This window comes from Xiphophorus maculatus, chromosome 12 (assembly GCF_002775205.1).
Source record: "Xiphophorus maculatus strain JP 163 A chromosome 12, X_maculatus-5.0-male, whole genome shotgun sequence".
Taxonomy (NCBI): Eukaryota; Metazoa; Chordata; class Actinopteri; order Cyprinodontiformes; family Poeciliidae; genus Xiphophorus; species Xiphophorus maculatus.
Window position 1 is genome coordinate 24326576 of NC_036454.1, and position 19828 is coordinate 24346403.

At 40.7% G+C, this 19828-nt stretch overlaps 2 protein-coding genes across 7 annotated transcripts in view; one reads left to right on the forward strand and one right to left on the reverse strand.

Moving 5' to 3' along the window:
- Positions 1 to 8457, forward strand: part of rorb (RAR related orphan receptor B) — a 24779-nt gene extending 16322 nt beyond the window's left edge. Inside the window, exons 2-10 of the mRNA XM_005808977.2 lie at positions 13 to 98; positions 213 to 354; positions 971 to 1402; positions 1855 to 1976; positions 2187 to 2319; positions 3157 to 3264; positions 3359 to 3469; positions 3789 to 3901; positions 4030 to 8457. Of these exons, the coding sequence (XP_005809034.1) occupies positions 13 to 98; positions 213 to 354; positions 971 to 1402; positions 1855 to 1976; positions 2187 to 2319; positions 3157 to 3264; positions 3359 to 3469; positions 3789 to 3901; positions 4030 to 4194 (1412 nt within the window). The 3' untranslated portion in view covers positions 4195 to 8457. The remainder of the gene's footprint in view (positions 1 to 12; positions 99 to 212; positions 355 to 970; positions 1403 to 1854; positions 1977 to 2186; positions 2320 to 3156; positions 3265 to 3358; positions 3470 to 3788; positions 3902 to 4029) is intronic.
- LOC102235160 (transient receptor potential cation channel subfamily M member 6-like) overlaps positions 7909 to 19828 on the reverse strand; it is a 23050-nt gene continuing 11130 nt past the window's right edge. For 3 of the 6 annotated variants that reach the window (XM_023343366.1, XM_014472483.2, XM_023343365.1), the window contains exons 15-41: positions 19636 to 19755; positions 19177 to 19451; positions 18735 to 18963; positions 17902 to 18054; positions 17669 to 17806; positions 17442 to 17570; positions 17066 to 17317; positions 16803 to 16977; positions 15912 to 16023; positions 15619 to 15815; positions 15362 to 15494; positions 14412 to 14853; positions 13408 to 13710; positions 13063 to 13333; positions 12879 to 12976; positions 12658 to 12760; positions 12333 to 12379; positions 12176 to 12240; positions 12037 to 12062; positions 11865 to 11915; positions 11626 to 11691; positions 11226 to 11524; positions 11026 to 11108; positions 10741 to 10946; positions 10583 to 10634; positions 10318 to 10430; positions 7909 to 9220 (exon numbers count right to left, since the gene is read on the reverse strand). In XM_023343366.1, the coding sequence (XP_023199134.1) occupies positions 9132 to 9220; positions 10318 to 10430; positions 10583 to 10634; positions 10741 to 10946; positions 11026 to 11108; positions 11226 to 11524; positions 11626 to 11691; positions 11865 to 11915; positions 12037 to 12062; positions 12176 to 12240; positions 12333 to 12379; positions 12658 to 12760; positions 12879 to 12976; positions 13063 to 13333; positions 13408 to 13710; positions 14412 to 14853; positions 15362 to 15494; positions 15619 to 15815; positions 15912 to 16023; positions 16803 to 16977; positions 17066 to 17317; positions 17442 to 17570; positions 17669 to 17806; positions 17902 to 18054; positions 18735 to 18963; positions 19177 to 19451; positions 19636 to 19755 (4227 nt within the window). In that variant the 3' untranslated portion in view covers positions 7909 to 9131. Of the gene's footprint in view, positions 9221 to 10317; positions 10431 to 10582; positions 10635 to 10740; positions 10947 to 11025; positions 11109 to 11225; positions 11525 to 11625; positions 11692 to 11864; positions 11916 to 12036; positions 12063 to 12175; positions 12241 to 12332; positions 12380 to 12657; positions 12761 to 12878; positions 12977 to 13062; positions 13334 to 13407; positions 13711 to 14411; positions 14854 to 15361; positions 15495 to 15618; positions 15816 to 15911; positions 16024 to 16802; positions 16978 to 17065; positions 17318 to 17441; positions 17571 to 17668; positions 17807 to 17901; positions 18055 to 18734; positions 18964 to 19176; positions 19452 to 19635; positions 19756 to 19828 lie in introns of those variants that run through there. The other 3 variants (XM_023343367.1, XM_023343368.1, XM_023343369.1) reach the window with 3 other exon arrangements.

The window sequence follows — 19828 nt, forward strand, 5'->3', positions numbered from 1 at the left end:
TCCCCTCCACAGCCCAAATCGAAGTTATACCATGCAAAATCTGCGGAGACAAATCGTCGGGTATCCACTATGGAGTCATTACGTGTGAAGGCTGTAAGGTAAGATCTAATATCTGAGGAGGGGAAAGGAATTGCATACTAAATCATACGCCGCATGTGCTCTACAGGTATCCGAGTGTTGATTTCTTTTTGTTCTTGTTGACTTGTAATCAGGGTTTCTTCAGACGGAGTCAGCAGAATAATGCCTCCTACTCCTGCCCCCGCCAGAGAAACTGCCTCATCGACAGAACCAACCGCAACCGCTGCCAACACTGCCGTCTCCAGAAATGTCTCGCCCTAGGAATGTCCAGAGATGGTGAGACCCCGTTTGTCTCCATTATTATATTTGATGGCATTTCTTTTAAGGCTGCAAGTAAGGATTATTTGAGTAGCAGATTATTCTATTGATTGTTTTGAAGATTAATCAGACAAAGGAAACTGGCACATTCAACAGATTTTTCGTTTGACCACTTAGGTCTTTATACACAATGTTAGAAATACATTAAAATGCAAACAACTAATTAAATTCCTTTTCTAAATAAGAAAATAAAGATTTTAGTGGTTAAATGCAATAACATAGCATTGCTTTGGTGAAATTGAACTGGGTGAAGGTAAATCTAGGCAATTTGAGAGTTTTTGTCAAAATATATTTAAAGACAAAGGTGTTTTAACCTTAAATGCAAAATCTATATTTATAATATATTGCACAGTTTTGGCTTAATTACTGCTCAGATTATGATTTTGCAGCTCAAATGGCTTTTTTTCCCCAGTCTGTCAGTAAACGATTAGTCAAGTACTAAATTGGTTGACTTTAATTTCAATGATTGATTCATCACGATTAATCGTTGCAGCCCTAATTTCCTTACAAAGCTTTATTGAGCCCATTTTAGTAGCATTTTTTCCACCCTAGTTTCTACTTTCTGCCCCTATAGCGGTGAAGTTTGGTCGCATGTCCAAAAAGCAACGAGACAGCCTGTATGCAGAAGTCCAGAAGCACCAGGCCCGGCTGCAGGAGCAGCGGCAACAGCAAACCGGAGAAGCTGAAGCTCTGGCTCGTGTTTATTCCTCCAGCCTAACCAATGGACTGTCCACCCTCAACCATGAAATTGGGGGCACGTATGCCAACGGTCACGTCATAGAGCTGCCCAAAGGTGGCCACGTCAACGGCGGAGGAGTCCCCGGCGGCTACTACGGCATGGATTCCACCCAGCCGTCTCCAGACCAGTCAGGTTTGGACATGTCAGGCATGAAGCACATTAAGCAGGAGCCCGTTTACGACCTCACGCCTGTGCCAAACCTGTTCAGCTATGGAGGCTACCAGGACAGCCAGTTTGGACCACATAACGTCAGCATGGGAGAGCTTGGTAAGGAATGAAATTTTGCTCTATGGGAGCTACAGATACAGTAGGGATGGTTTAATCCTTAAAAAAAACTGCTATGATCTTCCTCATAGGAAATTAATCATTACTCTCAAAGTAAGTCTGGAAGAAAGTGTGAGTCAGTGTTCTAATCTGAAAGCACAACAGGAGATCGGGCTGGCTTATGTGGCTAGCTGACAATGTGTCATATTACTGTGAGGATACCTCTGGCCGATTGCATACTTAGTCAAAATTAAGCACTTCACACCCAAATCAAAAAACTGTGGAATTATGCACAAGAAATACTTGAGCCTCTTCCTCTAAACTGCCTAACTCTAGCTGCAGTACTGCATGTAAAGAAATGCAGGTTCCTACAACAATTCAACTGTAAATAAAAAATATTTAAGTACATTAGTGTGGTGTATGCAAAAGATTAAATGGCTAATGCTCTCTTCCAGACCGGATCGCTCAGAATATCATCAAGTCGCACCTGGAAACATGTCAGTACACAACAGAGGAGCTACAGCAGCTAGCCTGGCAGACGCATTCCTATGAAGAGGTCAAGATGTACCAGAGCAAGGTGAGCTTTCAGGACATGTTGCCTTTTTTCTCTTTTTTTTTTTTTTTTGCAGTTCTCTTCTAGAAAACATGATGGATGGAGTAGAATAAAAACATTTGCTGATTCTGTGTCATCGACTAAAGCAAAATGTAGCTTTAAATCATTTATTGATATGAATGTAACTATGTCAGCATAAAGCTGAGAACCTAAACTGGATTTGGGTGCTTGCAGCCACGGGACGTGCTGTGGCAACAGTGTGCCATCCAGATCACTCATGCCATCCAGTACGTGGTCGAGTTCGCCAAGCGCATCTCAGGGTTCATGGAGCTGTGCCAGAACGACCAGATCCTCCTTCTGAAGTCAGGTGAGCTGTAGGACCAGGTGTTGCTACGCTAGCCGACTTTCTGCTCATTACAAACTATTTTGCTCATGAGAATTTTGTTTCTGATTTGCACAGATGGAGCTCAAATTTGAAATCAAGTCAGTTTCTAAGCCACGTTTAGAAATGAGTCCACGTTAAGTCTAAATGTAACCCAGATGTTGATGCAATTATTTGTTTTCGGCCCTTAGAGGTTTACATATGTATTACATACATTTACATAGAAAGTCCAATGGATACCTAATATGTTATATAAGTCACAGAATTACAAAAAGGCATAAACATAATAATATACTTTTTTGTGTGGGTATTTTTATTAAGACCAAAAGCAACATCACCCTGTTTGTGAGAGAAGAGTCTCTGAAATATATTTATTTTACAACTATTTTAAAGTTGATTACATGTCCAGGTTACCAAAGCAGCAGTATCCCTACATACTGAGGGACTGTAAATGCTTGTACCTTCAATCTGTGATTTCTAAGACGGTGGCAACATTTCTAAATCCTGCATCCTCTATGACAAAGAGGTTGAAAGCTTCAGCTTTCCTGTTACCTCCTGACAGTCTCTTTCTCTCTCGCGGCCTGAATTAACCCAAAATAAGTTTCAGCATGTCTCATGAAAAATAGTTTCCTTTTTAACAGCTTTCTACAGCTTTTACTGACTCCATTAGAAAAAGATATATATATATATATATTTAGTTTCCAACTGGCTGATCACTGATTAAAGCTTATCTAGCTGAAAAGAGATTATTTCTCTTTGCACTTCTGAAAAACAATCTCTGTTAATCATCATGTTTTTCCAATGTCTGAATGATTCTTTCAGGTTGTTTGGAGGTGGTCTTAGTGCGAATGTGTAGAGCCTTCAACCCTCTTAACAACACTGTGCTCTTTGAGGGGAAGTACGGAGGAATGCAGATGTTTAAATCTCTAGGTACCACATTTATTTTATTTTTTTTTCTTCAATAATTGACAAAGCGGAATCAGGGTCATAATACTGTTGCTCGTCTGATCTCTGTCTCCTGAAGGTTGTGACGACTTAGTGAGCGCAGTGTTCGACTTTGCCAAGAGTTTGTGTTCACTGCAGCTAACAGAAGAGGAGATTGCGCTTTTCTCAGCGGCTGTACTAATTTCCACAGGTCAGTGTTCATCCACAGCTTTGACGATAGTTTATCCAGCATATTTAAAAAGAAGCAAAAAAGATTATTACCCCGTTTATGCTCGTCTGCAGGCACAGGCCACTGTCAAGGTGAACCGAGGTTATACAGAAGTCACGGTTTCAAAACTGCTAAACTGATGAAGTGTTACCCAACTCTCCTGTTAGGGCAATGCAGTTTTAATTTGAGAAATTCAGTTTATTCAGCTCTGCCATTGTGGAGAGTGGTAAACCACCCCTGTAAGCGTGCATCTGCTCTATACTTTTTCCAGTGAGTGAATCGGTCAATGATTTGTTCGCAGATCGGCCGTGGCTGATGGAGCCTCGAAAAGTCCAGAAGCTCCAGGAGAAGATCTACTTTGCTCTACAGCACATTATGCAGAAGAACCACATGGACGAAGATGCACTAGCCAAGGTGGGCAGAAGAATTTATCAAACATATTTCACACAACAATTTGAACTTCGACAATAGGTTGTCTGGTGTCAGAGATAGTTGGAGTAATGTAAGTATCTTGTTCTTGATCATCTCTTCTCGTTTGGCAGCTGATCAGCCGGATCCCAACACTGTCCGCCCTGTGTACGCTCCACACCGAGGAGCTTCAGGCATTCCAGCAACTCCACCCAGAAACAGTGAACGTCCTCTTCCCTCCTCTCTACAAGGAACTGTTTAACCCCGACCCGAACTCTGCCATGGCCATGCCTAAGTGACCGCCTGTGGTCCGAATGCAATGAACAGCTGTCGAAAGAGGACCAAGAAATTATCTCAGCTTCGTCTGACGAGACGCTGGCGGAGGCGTCAACCGCGTCATTCTGGCAACCACAGATTTCTAAGCTCCCCCAGGCTCGTCTCAGGCTGGAGGGTGAGGATTCGTCTACTAGAAACTTAAAGAGTTAACGCCAACAACACTAGGAATGTCCTGCACTTATCCCATTCTGTTCACCGATACAGTCTGAAGAATGTATATACAAGTGAAGCGCGCCCCGAGCCACAACCTCAGAGGGGCTTCCACGTGTCTCCTGAACTGAACTGACTAGAAATGTACAGACTTTCAAGACAACTCAAAACAGTTTTAAGCTGTCAATTTTTATTATTATTTAAAAAGGTGGGTAAATTCAATTGATTTAATCTTGAAATAAAATTATTTTATTTTTTTTCCCCAATGAAAACATTGCAAATTTGGCGAAGCTGGATGGGGGAGGGAACTGTGGATTTAGAGAAGCTATTGTAGATATTCTTCTAGTTGAGAGCGGATTCCAGTATTATTTCTTGTTCTGTTAAAATAAGTTAGTCCTAATTTAAATATACAGCAGTCCAGAGAGGCTGACGATACCTTGTCTATGTGTTTTATTTTATTTGATAGATTCTTGTGTACAGAATTTGTAAAGTTGAGGCTTGTAAAAGAAAACTGGGCAAAAACTGGGGGGCAATTTTGGGTTTGTGGATATGCAGAAGCCTTGTCTGGATTTTGTTCATATGTATAGAAGGTGTTATTGTCCTTCTCATCAAAAGTTATTGAAATGTAAAAAGAGAATATGAAGGATTTAAACAGAAAATAATGGCTACTACTTTCGAAGGTGAAGATATATACATAAATGTTCTATTTTGCAAGGAAAAGAATCTGGCAGATTTGCCGTCCTATCAGTTGTTTATTTCACGCTGCAATAATTATGTCCAATACTAGGTAGATTGCTGTGGAACAATCAATCAGAATGAACCAATCAGAAACCAGGACCTCACATTGAAGCTCACGCCGTCTCCTAACTTAGCCTGCTCTTAAATATGCCCATCAGGACATTCGCAGTAGGTTTTGGAAGACATGAATAGATACAAGTCGAAGACATGTCATGCATGTACTGATGATCCTTAACAATGTGAAGAAAAAAAATCCACACAAACTTGAATTGAAAACACTTTTTGATTACTGAAATCTAGATGGGTGCTGTACGCCCTCACCGTCCAATTTGCACAATCCAGCCCACGGATATCAGTGGGCTGCGAATATGTAGGACCCTTTTCTCTAGAAAGCAATAACTTTCACACAGCACGTCTGGTCTTACCCCACTCCTTTCCCTCGTCTCGCACCCGTCTTCTGTCAACTGTTCAAGAACAGGGTAACAACTTTAATAACTAAGGATGCAATATGTCGTTTGCTCTTGATCTCCAATTATGTCTCAGAATCATCTTGGTACGCATTCCCCTGCTAACTGCTGTGTTATGTATGCAATGTTAACAAATGCAGCCGCCAATGATCTCAACACCACATGTAGCTGAGCTTTAACGGTAGCCACTTTTATAGAAAGTTGTGTTAGACAATCACATTTGTTTCTCCACCGAGTCATTCCAATAACTGTTAGCACTTAAACACTGTCCCTTTTTTTAGTATTTAGTGTTTGGACACTGTAAAATCACTCTGGGCTTGAGTCAGCCTTTATCCTTGTGAAGGAACAAACTGAAGAGTCAATACTACATGTATAAGCAGAAGGGCATCTCATGAGCCATTGACCAAAATGATTCCCCCTTTACAGTGAGGGCTTACCCAACGTTGGGGTGGGAAATTATCATGAGACCTGTTATGAGAAATCAAATTTAGAAGTAAAAATGATACCATATTTATGACATAAATGCTTCCCCTTTCAACTGTTAGTTTGGGTCTTATCAGTTTTTAACTTGTGGGTTAAAAAATAAAAAAAAACAACAAAAAAAATCTTTGGGAACTACCAAAGCTCTAAACACTTACTGCTACATTTAATGCTCATCTCCTTAATATATAATAAACAAAATGACAATCTAGCTCAACTGTTTTTTTTTTGTACCTCATATTTTGATGCCATGATTAGTGGGCTGTGATCTAGTGCTATGAAGCACTCTAAATGGGTTTCTCATGCTTGAAAATGTTGGGGTTTTTTATTTGCACAGTGGCCAAATCCTCCAGCGGATGTATCCAGGGACACAGTTAGACTTGTAATCCATCAGTTCAGCGTCAGTGACACTGGGAATCATTGTATTGAAATCCTTCTGTGCATTTGTTTCCATTATAGCAGGGGGAAAAAAAACTGAGGAACACGGGTCAATCAGCAATCCGTTCCACCATTAATGGCATTTTTCTTTAAACGCAGCGGCTTTCATTGAACCCCACCCACAGATCAGAGGCCAGTCACTCTTAAAGACAATCACTTCGTAACGGCTCGATGCACTACACAGCATCTCTCAGGGAGCAGCTCTTTTTCTCACTTTGCATTAAAAGAGGGTTTAATATTTTTGGAAATTTACTGAAATAAATAAATAAAACTTTAAAAGAAGAACTTTTTAGGATTTTCAAAAAATCTGCCCAGACAAGGCTTTGATAGACTTATGTCTACATTTGTGCGTATGTGTGTAGAGGATGAATTCACTGTCCGTGTTTTGTAGAGAGCCAGAGTTCATGATGAGCAATATTTACACCATAAATTGGGGGTGGATATGGAAAAAAAAAGTAAAAGAATAAAATAAAAACATGGAACATGTCACTGTGCTCTTGTCATTGAGCTGCAAGCTCTTGCTTGCTGGTCTTAGGACAGTGGGTGAAGTCCACTGGTGGGACAGCGATCCTGGGACAGTGAATTCCAACTCTAAAGTTTTAGTGTGTTGTTTTTTTGTTGTTTTGTTTTGTTTTCCCTCGTTAGACTGTGAATCAAAGGGGTGGAACTGGGGAGCCTTGAGGCGGGGCGGGAGGGATGGTGATGCGTTGGCAAGAACATGTGGGAACCAACACTGTAAGTAAGATACTGTAGCAATAAGAACTGGAGGCATTTACTACTGTCATGTTTGCATTGTAAGATTATTTTTATGTTATTACTATTTACTATTATTATTGTTCTTATTATGACTACTATTCTTCTATTACTATTAGCCTATTGTTGTTCTGTTCTATTTGCATGACGTTTCATTGCAACGAAATATTCTGGGCTTATTTGTGTTTCCTCCTCTCTTGATGACGTGAGGGAGACGTTTGAAACGGTGGGTTAAGGGTTTAGGGCAAATTTCACACCACTTTATGAGTCAGTTCAAAACAAGTTTTTCACATGCTGAATTATCTTTTTTTTTCAATTTTAAATAAAATGTCTAATTTATATGGAAACTATTTGAAATTTGTCATTGGAAATGAAATGTTTTTCCCACCCTCTGAATGTGCGGATTACTACAAATCAGTAAGTTAATGATCTTTTCTAAACTGGCCTTTTGGAAACCCTTCACCTGCAGTAAGCGAGTGAAGGGGGGCAACGTGGGAGGGGCCGGGGGATTATCTATTCTGAATGTTATGGAGTAGCTTGTTCAGCATGAGGGAGGAAAGGGGCTGAACACATCACGCGCCTTTTACTGCTCCATCAACACAGAATGACATCACCGAGCGCACAACAGCGGCCGTCGAGAGCTGCGCGGACATTTTATTACAGCCGATTTCAAAACCACATTTCATACACTCAGTCAAAACCCACTCCAGACCTCCTCCTCCCTTTTATGAAGAAAACGTATGTGAGCTTGTGTGCCTGCGCTAGAGAAACGGAAGAGAGTGCGACCATGTTCTGCTCTACCAATGCTTTGTAAGACTTTCTTGATGCATTACAATGTCTGTGCAATTGGGAGTAGTTTTGAAAATTGTTAATTTATTTTTTAGAATGTTTTTTTTGTGTCCCAGCAAGAGCAAAATGAAAAAAATGTAGCAATCTGTGTCTGGAAGCTGAAAGGTATCCGGGCTGCAGAACCTCTTTTTACACAGAACTTAAAATAAGATAAAAAAAATAATGCCAACTTTAAAAAGTCTTTTTTGTTTTCAAAGTGCCATAGTTAGTGAGGAGTTAAAGGATTGGCAGTATGGGGCATAGATGCTTTACTGTGTGAGTTTACATGAGAAACCAATAATAATAATAAAAAAAAAACAATAGGAGGGAACTCAGAGGAAAATGTGTACTGATGAAGCATTTTTATATTTTCTGCTTTTTTTTCCCACTTGTTGGGGACTCTGCTGGACTCTGAACATCTGGCTCCACGATATAAAAAAAACACACAGTTGGAGCCTCCATTTTCACTTGAGGAGGAGAATGCATTTGCATGCATGCGTATGTTATTAAAGGGAGTCCCACGCACCCAGAACTGGAGGGCCAGACTGGGGAGAGGTTCAGAGCTTTGCGGAGGCCTCAGTGAGTCCTCCTTTGAGATGTACATACAATGTGAAGGTTTGAAGTGATTTTTGTTAAATTCTATATTTTATTGCTTTTGTAGACATTTTGTTGTGGGAAGAAAAAAATAAATAAAAGAAATTTTATGGGTGCATCTCTGCCTCTTTTTTTTTAAGCTTTATGTTTGAGCTGCAAAAATTCACAGTGCAATTTTGCAAAAACAGCTTGCAATTTTTCAATTATTTATTCTTTACAAAAAAAATACAAAAAATGTCTTATATGTCATGTAGTTTTCTGTTTCTTTGCATTATATTCATATGAATTATGAATGCACAATATGAGCAAGTTTTAGTTCAAATAGTCCAATCAGAAACATCTGATGGCAGACGTAGCTCTCCCTCTCTCAAAAAAAAGACTAATATGGTTTCAGAAAAAACATCTTTGGTAGAAAAAGTGCATTTGAGTGTTATTTTATCTCAGTCAAAATGTTACATCTCGTTTTCATCGCCCTCTTCCTTCCCCGACTCCGACTCTGCCTCGCTGCTGTTCTCGCCGCTGCCTGGGCGCCTCCTTAAATCTGAACAACAGAAACATCAGTTAGCGACACGCCACTCCAATAACACAGTCATTATCACAAGAAAGAGAATACTGACAGGCCTGGGAGGAAGTCCACACATCCAGCATGAATAATTTGGTTTGATTTGTTGGGAGATCTCTTGGAGAGGACACAAGAAAAGGAAGAGCAAACACGACGCACCTTTGAAATATCAAAACAACTGTGTCTGAGTGTTTGCCTTTGTGTGTTTGTTTGCCGGGCTTGTTTGTTTTCGAGTGCGGTTTCTTTCCGCGCCGTTATCCTCTAGATGCCGGTATCGTGTCTACCCAGAGACATTAATTAATAGCTAATCAAAGCTAATGTCTCAGCAGCACATTGCCAGCACAAAGACATGATTAATACGTAATCAAAGGCCGCGCAGCACAACGCACAAAGCAGGGCCCACCCCCATGCCTCAAACGCTACTGTTGTTAGAGAAATAAACGAACACTCGCTGCTTAATTAGCTGGCTGCTGGTGCGCGCCGACTTCACTTGAAGTTGTCGGGGATTTCTTTCAGAGCCAACTTGGCCTCATGAGTGACGACAGAGAGGTGACATTCAAGTAGAAAAATGCAGATGTGACAGGAAGCAACACGGTGATACAAAACAACATAACTAGGGAGGAAATGTATTTTCTTAAGAATTCAAACATCACAAAATCCATATTTAGTTAATATAATGCTTTAAACTTTTTTCCCTTGATCATCATGATGTTTTTTGCCTGCTGATGTTCTCTACCAAAGCTCAGAGGCAGATTTATACTGAGATTAAATGGACCACAGTGACTTATGAATTCAATAAGGTGCGATGAATTTTATTAATGGTATAAGGTACGCCAAATATTCCAGATATTAATAATGAATTTCACTTTTGAAAATAAGTTTTCTTTAACTTAAGAGTTAGGCGTTACTTCATGTTGGTCTATCAGGTAAGATCCAAATAATATAAATTGAAGTTTGTTGTTGTAAAGTGACAACATTTAGAAAATGTTCAACACTTCTGGAAGGCTCCATATTTCTTGACTCTTACTTCCTCTTACAGCTGCTTACTGATTATAAAAATGTGTGACATTTCTGACCTTTTAGTCCCAGCCTGTGGCAGCAGAGGTTGCAGGAGTGTTTCTGCAGGAAGCCATTGATGGCAACGTCTCCAAGGTTATCGGGACCAAAGAGCACTTCACCCCTACTACAGCTGCAAAGGGGTCAGACAGAGTCACAGTGTGAAGCGAAAAACTGGTTCGTCTGTCTGCCTTCAGTTCATGTCGGAGTTATGAAGCTCTCCGTAAAAAAAAAAAAAAAGAACACCCTTCTGAAATCACATGTTGCCATTTTGGATTTGTGTACCTTTGGTCATCTGCCATGACGACTGTCGGATCAGTCAGCTCCTCTCCCACTCCTGTCAATGACATAAATGAGAGATATGACCAGAACAAATAAAGAGGGAAGAGAAAAAATAATGCATTTGCATGTCATAAATAAAACAAGAATACTAAAACGCTTACCTTGTATGTCAAGCACCAGCATTTCTCTGCGTGAATACTCGTATGTCCAGTGGGAAAATGCCAGTAGCGTGTCCTCTAATGAACAGCAGGGGGCAATCTCTTCCCCTGTGTTGTTATTGTACTTCCTGAAGTTACCGATCAAGTTTCTCTCGATAGTCAACCACTGGCCGTTAGAATGCCGAAGCACCAGGCAAACATCTAGAAATCTGGTAGAAAGGGAGCAAGGTCAGTTCATGCAGGCACATGCACTTACAGGTGGGATTCAGAGAACACACACGCACACACCTTGGTGAGTGATGCATATCTTTGGGTTTGATCTGGTTAAACACTTGCATCATCTTCTGGGCTGCTCTCTGCTGCTGGATCTCCTTCAGGATGTCAAACATGCTATATATTACAACGCTAAAGGGAACATAAGAGGTACTTTTGCTAATCTTTCAGCAATGCCTTGATTATATGCTCCAAAGATGGTTTTGGAAAAGTACCCTTAAACAAAGCTGCAGCGCAGTGCTCCCATGGAAGTACCTCTGCCAAGCACGGATCACCTCTGGCTTAAAGGCTTTGACCACGTATATCTGACCAGGCTGGAGCACATCCTGCTCTGCCCAGGTGCACAGCATTCTGCTGCCCTGCCGGAGACCGCCGTCCAGGGAACCCTCCTCGCTAGAGAGCGGCTTGAGCATCGCAGACTGGACCCGCGACGACCAGGAAGAGACAGAGCTGGACTCAGGTTCAGCTTTAGAGCAGACTTCCTCTAGAAAGTAGACGCTCACTTCTTCACCTCCTGTGAAAACAAAAAGTTAATGCAGTGAAAAGGTAGAAAATACATTGGGGAAAAAAACATGTAATGATACTATTTTTGTTTGTCAAAAACCAGAATTTTACCCAAAATGGAAACAGGAGTAAACGGGATGCTGTGGGCCAATCTCATCAGATTGTTCCTCTCCATAGCTTATAACACAGAGACAGGTACTATCAAAACAACAAATAATGCAGCAATAAACGCAGAAAAAATAACTAAAATGCATATACAACTAAAAATAAGGAAAAAAAAACAAAACAAAACAAAAAATATATTTTAACTTGCCACATAAAAAAGTGTTGATATATTATTTTCATAATACCTGAAAAGTGTGGGTACTGATTGTCACTGGGCTGGAAGGAGGAACTCCTGGCTGCAGCAAGCAAAAGAAAAAAAATAAAACACTACAATGTAAATCCAACATGTACTAATAATTAAACATAAATAAACAACAACCGCCCAATACATGATAAGTATGGAATAATAAGAAATACCTTCTGGAGCAAATCCGCTCTGCAAGCTACAAGAGAGATGTTAAATATATACATTTATATATAAATATATATACAGTATATATATATATATAGGGATATTCCAATTAACTCTGAAAGAAAAGCTGAAGCAGAGACTTACGAAGACCTGCGGCTCATTGATTTGGCCAAGCTGTTTCGAGCTGAATGAGTCGGACTCCACAACTCCTGAAAAACAAAAGAGCAAAAAACATCCTTCAGGTGTTTACTGATATTTCCAACAGAGACTCGATATAAACTGCAGCTTAGAGAGGATTTACCTGATGGGAAATCACCTGCTTCTGCACCAAATCAGTGGGATCAAAGTCTGAAAAAATATTTATACCAAAACTCTAAAAGTAGTAAAAAATAAAGAGCAAAAATACAAATCATACCATAAAATAAATTCAAAATCTTTACACGTTAGTGGACTCTATTCACTAATTAGGCCACTTCTTCAGGCAACTGGTTCCACTGATTTTTTTATTTAAGTGTGTCAGACTTTTTATTCAGAATAAAACTTTCCAGAAGCCTGTGTCACTTCTCTTCCTGTTCACAATAATCCATTGCTTTGAGCTGGTTGTGTTGGTGAATGTAGATCCTTACTGAGCTGACTGAGGCTGGTTGAAGCTGACCAACATTTCTGTTCTCCAACAAACCTCCGCCGTTTCCTCCACAGGGCATCGGACAAGTGGGACTCCAGCGTCTCCTGTTGTCAATAAACCGGAGAGAGAGATGGGAACAGAAAATTAGATTTATGATTAAAGCTTGTTAGGCAAACTGTTTGTTTTATCATGAAAAGAGGTAAAAATCAACAGTGTGATTACTGGATCTGGAATGCTCTCCTTTATCTTCACTGTCTTCCTGTTGTGGATTTTCCCTCTGCTGTCCAAGTCTTGCGAGAAATCTGAAGATTTTCCCCATTCTGCAGAAACAAACATATAACCTGGAGAATTCGGACGCATGACAGCGTAATAACCCGGGACGTTAAAGTGGTACAAGGAGTTTTACCTTGGCTCTTGCTGCACCATAAAGATCCATCATTCCTCAGGCCTCTTCTGTCAGACAAGCACTCCTTGTCTGTCGTTTCTTCAAGAGATGGGAAAGATCCCTTCGTTGGGCTGAGAGGTCCACCAGAAAAAGCAATCTTCTCCATGCTGGATGAAAGAGACCTGCAGTACCCATCTGGACGCTCTCTGGGCACACATGCCCACCTAGTGGGCAATGGGGGTTTTCTCCAGTGGCTGGAATACCTGGACGGAAAACTTGGTTGACTTTCATCCTGAGAAAAGATGGAAGAAACATTGTCGATGTCAGTCAGACACAGTTAAACAATTACTATAGGGCCACAAATACCTCCAGGTTGGGTACATCTTCTTCTTCTTTCTCTTCCCTTTCAGCATCCTCTTCTCCTTCTTCAACTGAAGCTTCCTCCTGACTGGGATACAAATGTGGGTCATACGTCCAGGCTTTGCTATGTGCCGTCCCGAACGGTTTGGGTGAAATTGGAGACCCACAACGGGACGACTCAGGGGTTTCGGAGGGCGTCTTAGTCCTTCCACCGCCGAGGTTAAACTGAGAGGAGGAAACATGTGACCCACGTCCAGGGCCTCTGAACCAGTTCTCACTGGGATCTTCAACAGGCACAGACTTGGAGTCCTGTGGAAAATGTGTTTGTTTAAATTATACTTTACATATCATTTAGCATGGGAGTATTTTATTGTTTCAGATATTAATCATTAAGACCCAGGGTCTGCAACCTTTGTATTCAAAGGAGCCATTTTGCCTCCAGTCCAGCTAAATAGAGCAAATATTACAAGATTTTTTGGGGGGAAAGAAACTGCTTATAATTTCTGATAAATTTCTACTATAAAAAAATCTATTCTCACATTCAAATACTTTTCTATTTTTAGGTTTAAAAACTAAGAAAAACGTAAAATATTTGCAATAAAGTGGCTGGATACATTTTTATTCTATGAGATGTTGATCTTTGTGGAAAATGCAATAAAAAATCCCTTATTTCCTCTAAAGCTGATATATTTAAACTTATTGGGAGCTCTTGAAATCCAGAGTTAAAAGTTTTGATTGGGCACACAATGATGGCCTATGAAACCAATTTTGTTTCTGAAAAAGCACAGTTTACAAACTAATGACAAAAAGAAAGACCTAAAAATATTACCGGTTGTTCTGTAGTCTTTCTTTTGTGGATATTGAGTGCAATTATTCTATCAAATAAAGTTTAAAAATGTTAAAATCTTTGTTTGGCTATTAAGAACTGTGGAAGGTGAAAAGAGCCACAGGTTGCAGACCCCTTCTTTAGACAAACTAATTTTATCCGAGATCGTGATGTAGCCACCCACCTCTTTAGCCGTTTCCTCTCCTGCCTCAGGCAGTCCCTTTTTTCCTGCTCTGGTTTCTCTCACCCCGACGTGGCGCTCCTGCGACGCTCGTCGACTTCCCTCAACAGCAGAGCCTTTTAGCAAAGAGGGCGGCGTGCTTTTGCAGGTTTTAATCTCCAGGCGACGCACATTAGAAACATCACAATCCTCTGCTCCCCTGTGAGGGAGGGTCCAGCTGTGAGGGAGGATGTGACGGGTTGCCGGTAAAACGTGGCGACACTGAGCCAGGCGGGCCTCTTCCTGTTGACGGCTGTCGGAGGCAGAGAGCAGAGTGAGGGTGTCCACAGCCAGCACAGAGAGGTCCTGAAGCTGACCGAGCTGACCGTCCAGCTCCGACAGGCTGTCCTGAATGACGTCGACCTTCTCTGAGACCTCCCCCACCATCCCACACATCTCATCAGCTCTAGTGGCACAACAAGGACAAATGTTGATAGTTAGTAACAAGGTAATAATGTTTGTGGCATGACTTGACTACTACTTTTAAAATCAAATACCAACTTTCAGCAGTTGGAGTAGAGGGACTTGTTTTTTTCCCCACAGGGTTTCTGTAGTTTTCACAAACTCAAATTTAAGACTTTTAAAGACTATTATGAATGGAGTTTCAACCTATATATACAGAGAAATTTACAAACTTTGTCCAGTCAAGTGGCGATAAATTTGCACTTATCCAAGATACAGGCAAAAGAGAGCGCTAGCTAGCAAGGCTATATTAGCTGCTCGTCAGACGTAGTAACCTTAAACGCCTGAAGTCACACAACACAACAAAAACGTCTGAATGCAATTTGGCAGGAGGGAAAACTCAGAGAAAAAAAATACATACATACTAACTTATTTTTTTTATGAATTTAAGACATTTTAAGTTGTGCGGATGCCATGTTTCACACTATTAGGCAGATTAAAATCCAACAAACCTCTCAGCTGTGGCTCTGATTCTGTTTATGGGAGTGCTGTGGAGATCTTCGTTCTTCTCATGAAGGTAGAGTTCAACACATTTCTCCTCAAACTCATACAGCCTCTTTCTATCCTCAAGGCCCAGATAGAGTTCTGATAAAAGTAAATAAAAAACAGGAGACATACGTTTTATGGTGTCAAGATGTATTTAAAAAATAACTGCAAACTTATCCCAAACTGGAGTCCCCCCAGCACTGTGTGTACTGCTGGTACTCACTGAGCCCAGAGCGCCTCTCTTCTTGCTCAGCATCTCCACTAAATCTCCTGTAGATGCTCCTGACAGCAAGAGCCACGTGACTGAGCAGGATGAGCGGCGGGGGCAGCCACGGCCTCTCCTGATAGGTCCTTATGTAGCGATAGCGGTTGTACTTCCACAGTTTGTTGGATATTGAAGCCATATCAAAATAGATGTTGCTGTTAGGGACAACATCATTTTATACACTGCTTTTTTAAAACCAGTATATATATATATACATTTATGTATTTTTGCCAGTGCAACAAGGGGCTCACTTGAAGAATGCAATGAGGATGTTGACCATGATGATGTACTGGAAGAACATGTAGACAGCCTGGAGGAGCGGTGCCAGAAAAGATTCAGGAGGACAGGATTCATCACTACACGCTGTCAACACACAAACACATCGATGTTACACTGGTGGAAATCAGCATGGCGACTGAAAATATACAAAAAAACGTAAGGGAAACTTTTCATTTACTGCTGGATCAACACATATACATAAGATTTAAACAACAAATTTTAAAATTGAACTCTGTATCAGCAAATGCTAAATCTGAACTGACTTTCATGAGTACTGGAGACTAAAACTTAAATCCTATTGTTTCTTTAGGAGTAAACATGGTAGATAATAGGAATTAGCTCCAAAAAATGCACTAATTAACTAATGTTCTCCAAGTGAAGTAATAATTATCAAGCAAAGTAAAAGAAGGATTGATGACGTGAGGTTGACGTGCATCATCAAATCTACAGCAAAAGTACCGAGAAGGAACAAAACTCATATTTTAACCTATCTGAATAAACAAATGCCACCTTGATTTTCTAAGCCCACTGTTGAGACATGTAGGTTTAAATTCCTTAGCAAAACATGTCAGTTTTACTAAAGAAAAACGTGCATATTTGCCCTTTAGGCCACAATATAAGGCCACAATAAAGCCAACCATGGTTCTACAAGTAAGCCACTAGCTTGCAGTGAACTATGAGTGTAATAGTTCTTGAGTAACAGTCAAATGTGTCATCTGCTGTTCAACGAATTTAGTATCTACCTTACGTTAAGCACTCCAAGAGACCAAGTAGTCGATTTAAAATTATTTTACTCACTTTACAAAATTGGGTGTACTTTTTCTTTTTAAAATAAGTGCTAAATTTTCTAATGATCCACTTACGTTCATGTTCTCCAGCATAAACTTCCCCAAAGATCATCCAGTATGGCTGGAAGACAATATCTCGAGCTAGACTCCATGATGGATCGTGATCTGGCGACAAAATGGCCTGTCTGGATACGCCGAAGCTCAGCAGCACAATGGCCATCATCACCACAATGAAGAACATGTTACTGGTCTGGGAACACAAACAGGAAAGACAAAAAAAAGCAGGTCACAAATACTACGGTATTATCCTTTAGTAGGCAGACGTGGTCTCTACTCACCATCTTAGTGATCATGGTGAGGTAAGGACCAGCATGCTGATTGACAGCCAGAAGATCCAAAACTCTGATAAACCAGAAGATGATGTCCAGAGAGTAAGCAACGTGTCCTCCAGTCCGGTAGGGGTCGGCATGGCAACGCATCGAAAGCCCAACCAGGAACAGGAGGATGGCAACAAAGTCGGATTTGTTCCAGTACTCCGAGAACCAAACCTTCAGCTTCTGCCTCAGCTTTCTAGGCTCAGACATCAAAACCTAAAAAACAAGAGTCTTTAGTACCATGACATTAACTGTCATTGTACTGTAGCTATAAGTCCATACATCCAATTCACAAAAATAACTGAAAACTGCAAATGAGGAAGGATGCAGGATAACTTACCTCTCTGGTTTTCTCAACAGCAGTGGAGACGATGTACAGAATAACCAACCACTCCTGGACACTTGGTTGGTCCTCCATCTTGACCAGGATGACGTAGGAGAAGAGCATCAGAAAACCCAAGTAGGACATCTAACATGAGACAAAACACATTCGGTTAGATTTCTTCATTGAGTGGATCAGAAACAATGAGTAACAAAAAAATTAAAAATAAGATGCACATAACCTACTGTGTGAAACCAGAACTTAACAACAGGAGCAGTGTAAAAATCATAGAGTCTTGTGATCCATGACAGAAACTGCGTAAACACAGTGGACAGGGTGGATTTATTGTGGAAGGGGAGGCCTCGCTCTACATCCTGTCTGTCCTGCGACATAAGACGAAAAAAAAGAGGGCAATTGGTGAGAAGTCTGAGAGAAAACCTTATAGTCTAGTTTAAAAAGTTTTGCATTGGCATCCTACCATCTGAACGGATCCCTCAGGGACTGGCAGCGATTTCACAGACTCGAGCCCAAACAGCATTGCCTCATGGCTCTGTGGTACGTGGCACATTTCAGCCTTGCTTTTAAACTCCAGAAACAAGATGGCAGGCGGCAGGAGAAGGCTCAAAATGATCTACAACACAATGTGTGTATCACCATCACCTAGCAACTATCAGGGAACATTGTAGGGCTGACACAAATAATTAATCGATTACTGGAATAATCGTCAACTAATTTAGCACAGATTAATCATTAAGAGAAATATGGACTCAAAAAAAACTATTTGCTGAAAGAAAAAACACACTTGGACCGGTAATTATGCTAAAACTTTACAAAATATATGTACATTCTCCATTTACAATGAAAAACCTTTGTTTGTAAGCAATTCCACCCAATTTGAGCTGCTGATGCAGATTATCAAGTGTTCACTAAAGATATGTGATTTTTTTAAAATCATTTGCTTATTTGCATCGTTTAATGTATATATAGTATTGTGTAAAAGAGGCTTAGGTGGGTAAATGGAGAAACCTGTAGAATGTGCCCCTTTTTTATCTGATTAATCAATTAATTGTCAAAATAATTGATAGATTAATAGATTACTAAAGTAATCGTTAGTTGCAGCCCTAGGAAATTGTTTTCGCCAGTATTGTTTTTTTTTTGTTGTTGTTTGTTTGGTAATAAACCTAATTCACACATAATTAAAACAGAACTAATTGACTCAGAATGGTATTTTCCAACAATTATGAGATTCTTTTAAACATCAGAGACAGGGTGATGTATGGGGTTAAAACTATCATCAACCGTGGTGCTTACCTTCATAAAGGAGTTTTTTCTCATGTTGAGTGGGCCGGTCCAGAGATCTGTGAGCAGAGTCTGGGTGCAGGAGTGTGACACAAATGGTCTATGACACGAGGAGACAGCCAGCTGCAGACATGTGAAGTGACTCCATGCCTCCATCTCTGAGGTTAACAGTTTCATGGCCATTTGCTCGTTCTGCTGAAATGCACAATCTAACACATCCACAGCCAGCTGCCCAAACTCGCTGGTACACACAGAGAGAGGATAGACATGCAGGTTTTCTGTTAAATAAAACTTAGTCTGATTTAGAAAAAGTACAACCGAACCTGAACATCAAACACCAAACACTAGAATTCAATTTCAAATAAATTTATAGCTTTGAAGGAAGGGGTAGCCATTTTAAATGTGATTCACTTTGCAGGAAGTAGTGTCTTTTCACTTCGCTCTTTACACTCACAGTGAATATGACTGGAATCGCTCAGCAACGTTGTCGTCCATGTTGCTCTGCCGTACCTCAAAGGCCATCGAGCGATAAAGCTTACAGCCCACGATGGCTCTCGCCAATGCTTCCTCCCCGTGCTGCCACAAGAACAGCGCCATCTGCTGGCGCTGCTGGAGAACAGCCCACACGAACAGGTCGTTGGAGTTGAAAGTACATGGCAGTAGGGTGGTGCGACCAAGGCCATGACTCAACACCACCTGATGGCTGCTCCCCGTCGACTCAGTTTGATCCTGGAAAGACAAAATGGATGGATGAGGGAAGCAATGGAGGACACAAAAGAAAAAGGTCAAGGGATTCCACCAAGAATGTGTCACACAGAAACTTTAAGACTAATCGGTCTTCTAAACGGAAGCTGAACTTCTTATAAAACAAAGCATGTAATGAGATGCCAAAAGACAGAGTAGATTCACCAACTTTGCTTTTGTAGGGTTGGGCAGTTCTGAAGAAGTGAAGATCTTGGAGACTTCTGCTTTTCTTTAAGCTCATTCCTCGCCTTTGGTTAATAAAGGAATCAGAGCTGTAACGTCTACTGTCCTACAAGCAAAAAGGAAATTTTTTTTAACATCTCATTAAGATCTTAGATTTCTTACAAGAGGGACATAATCTA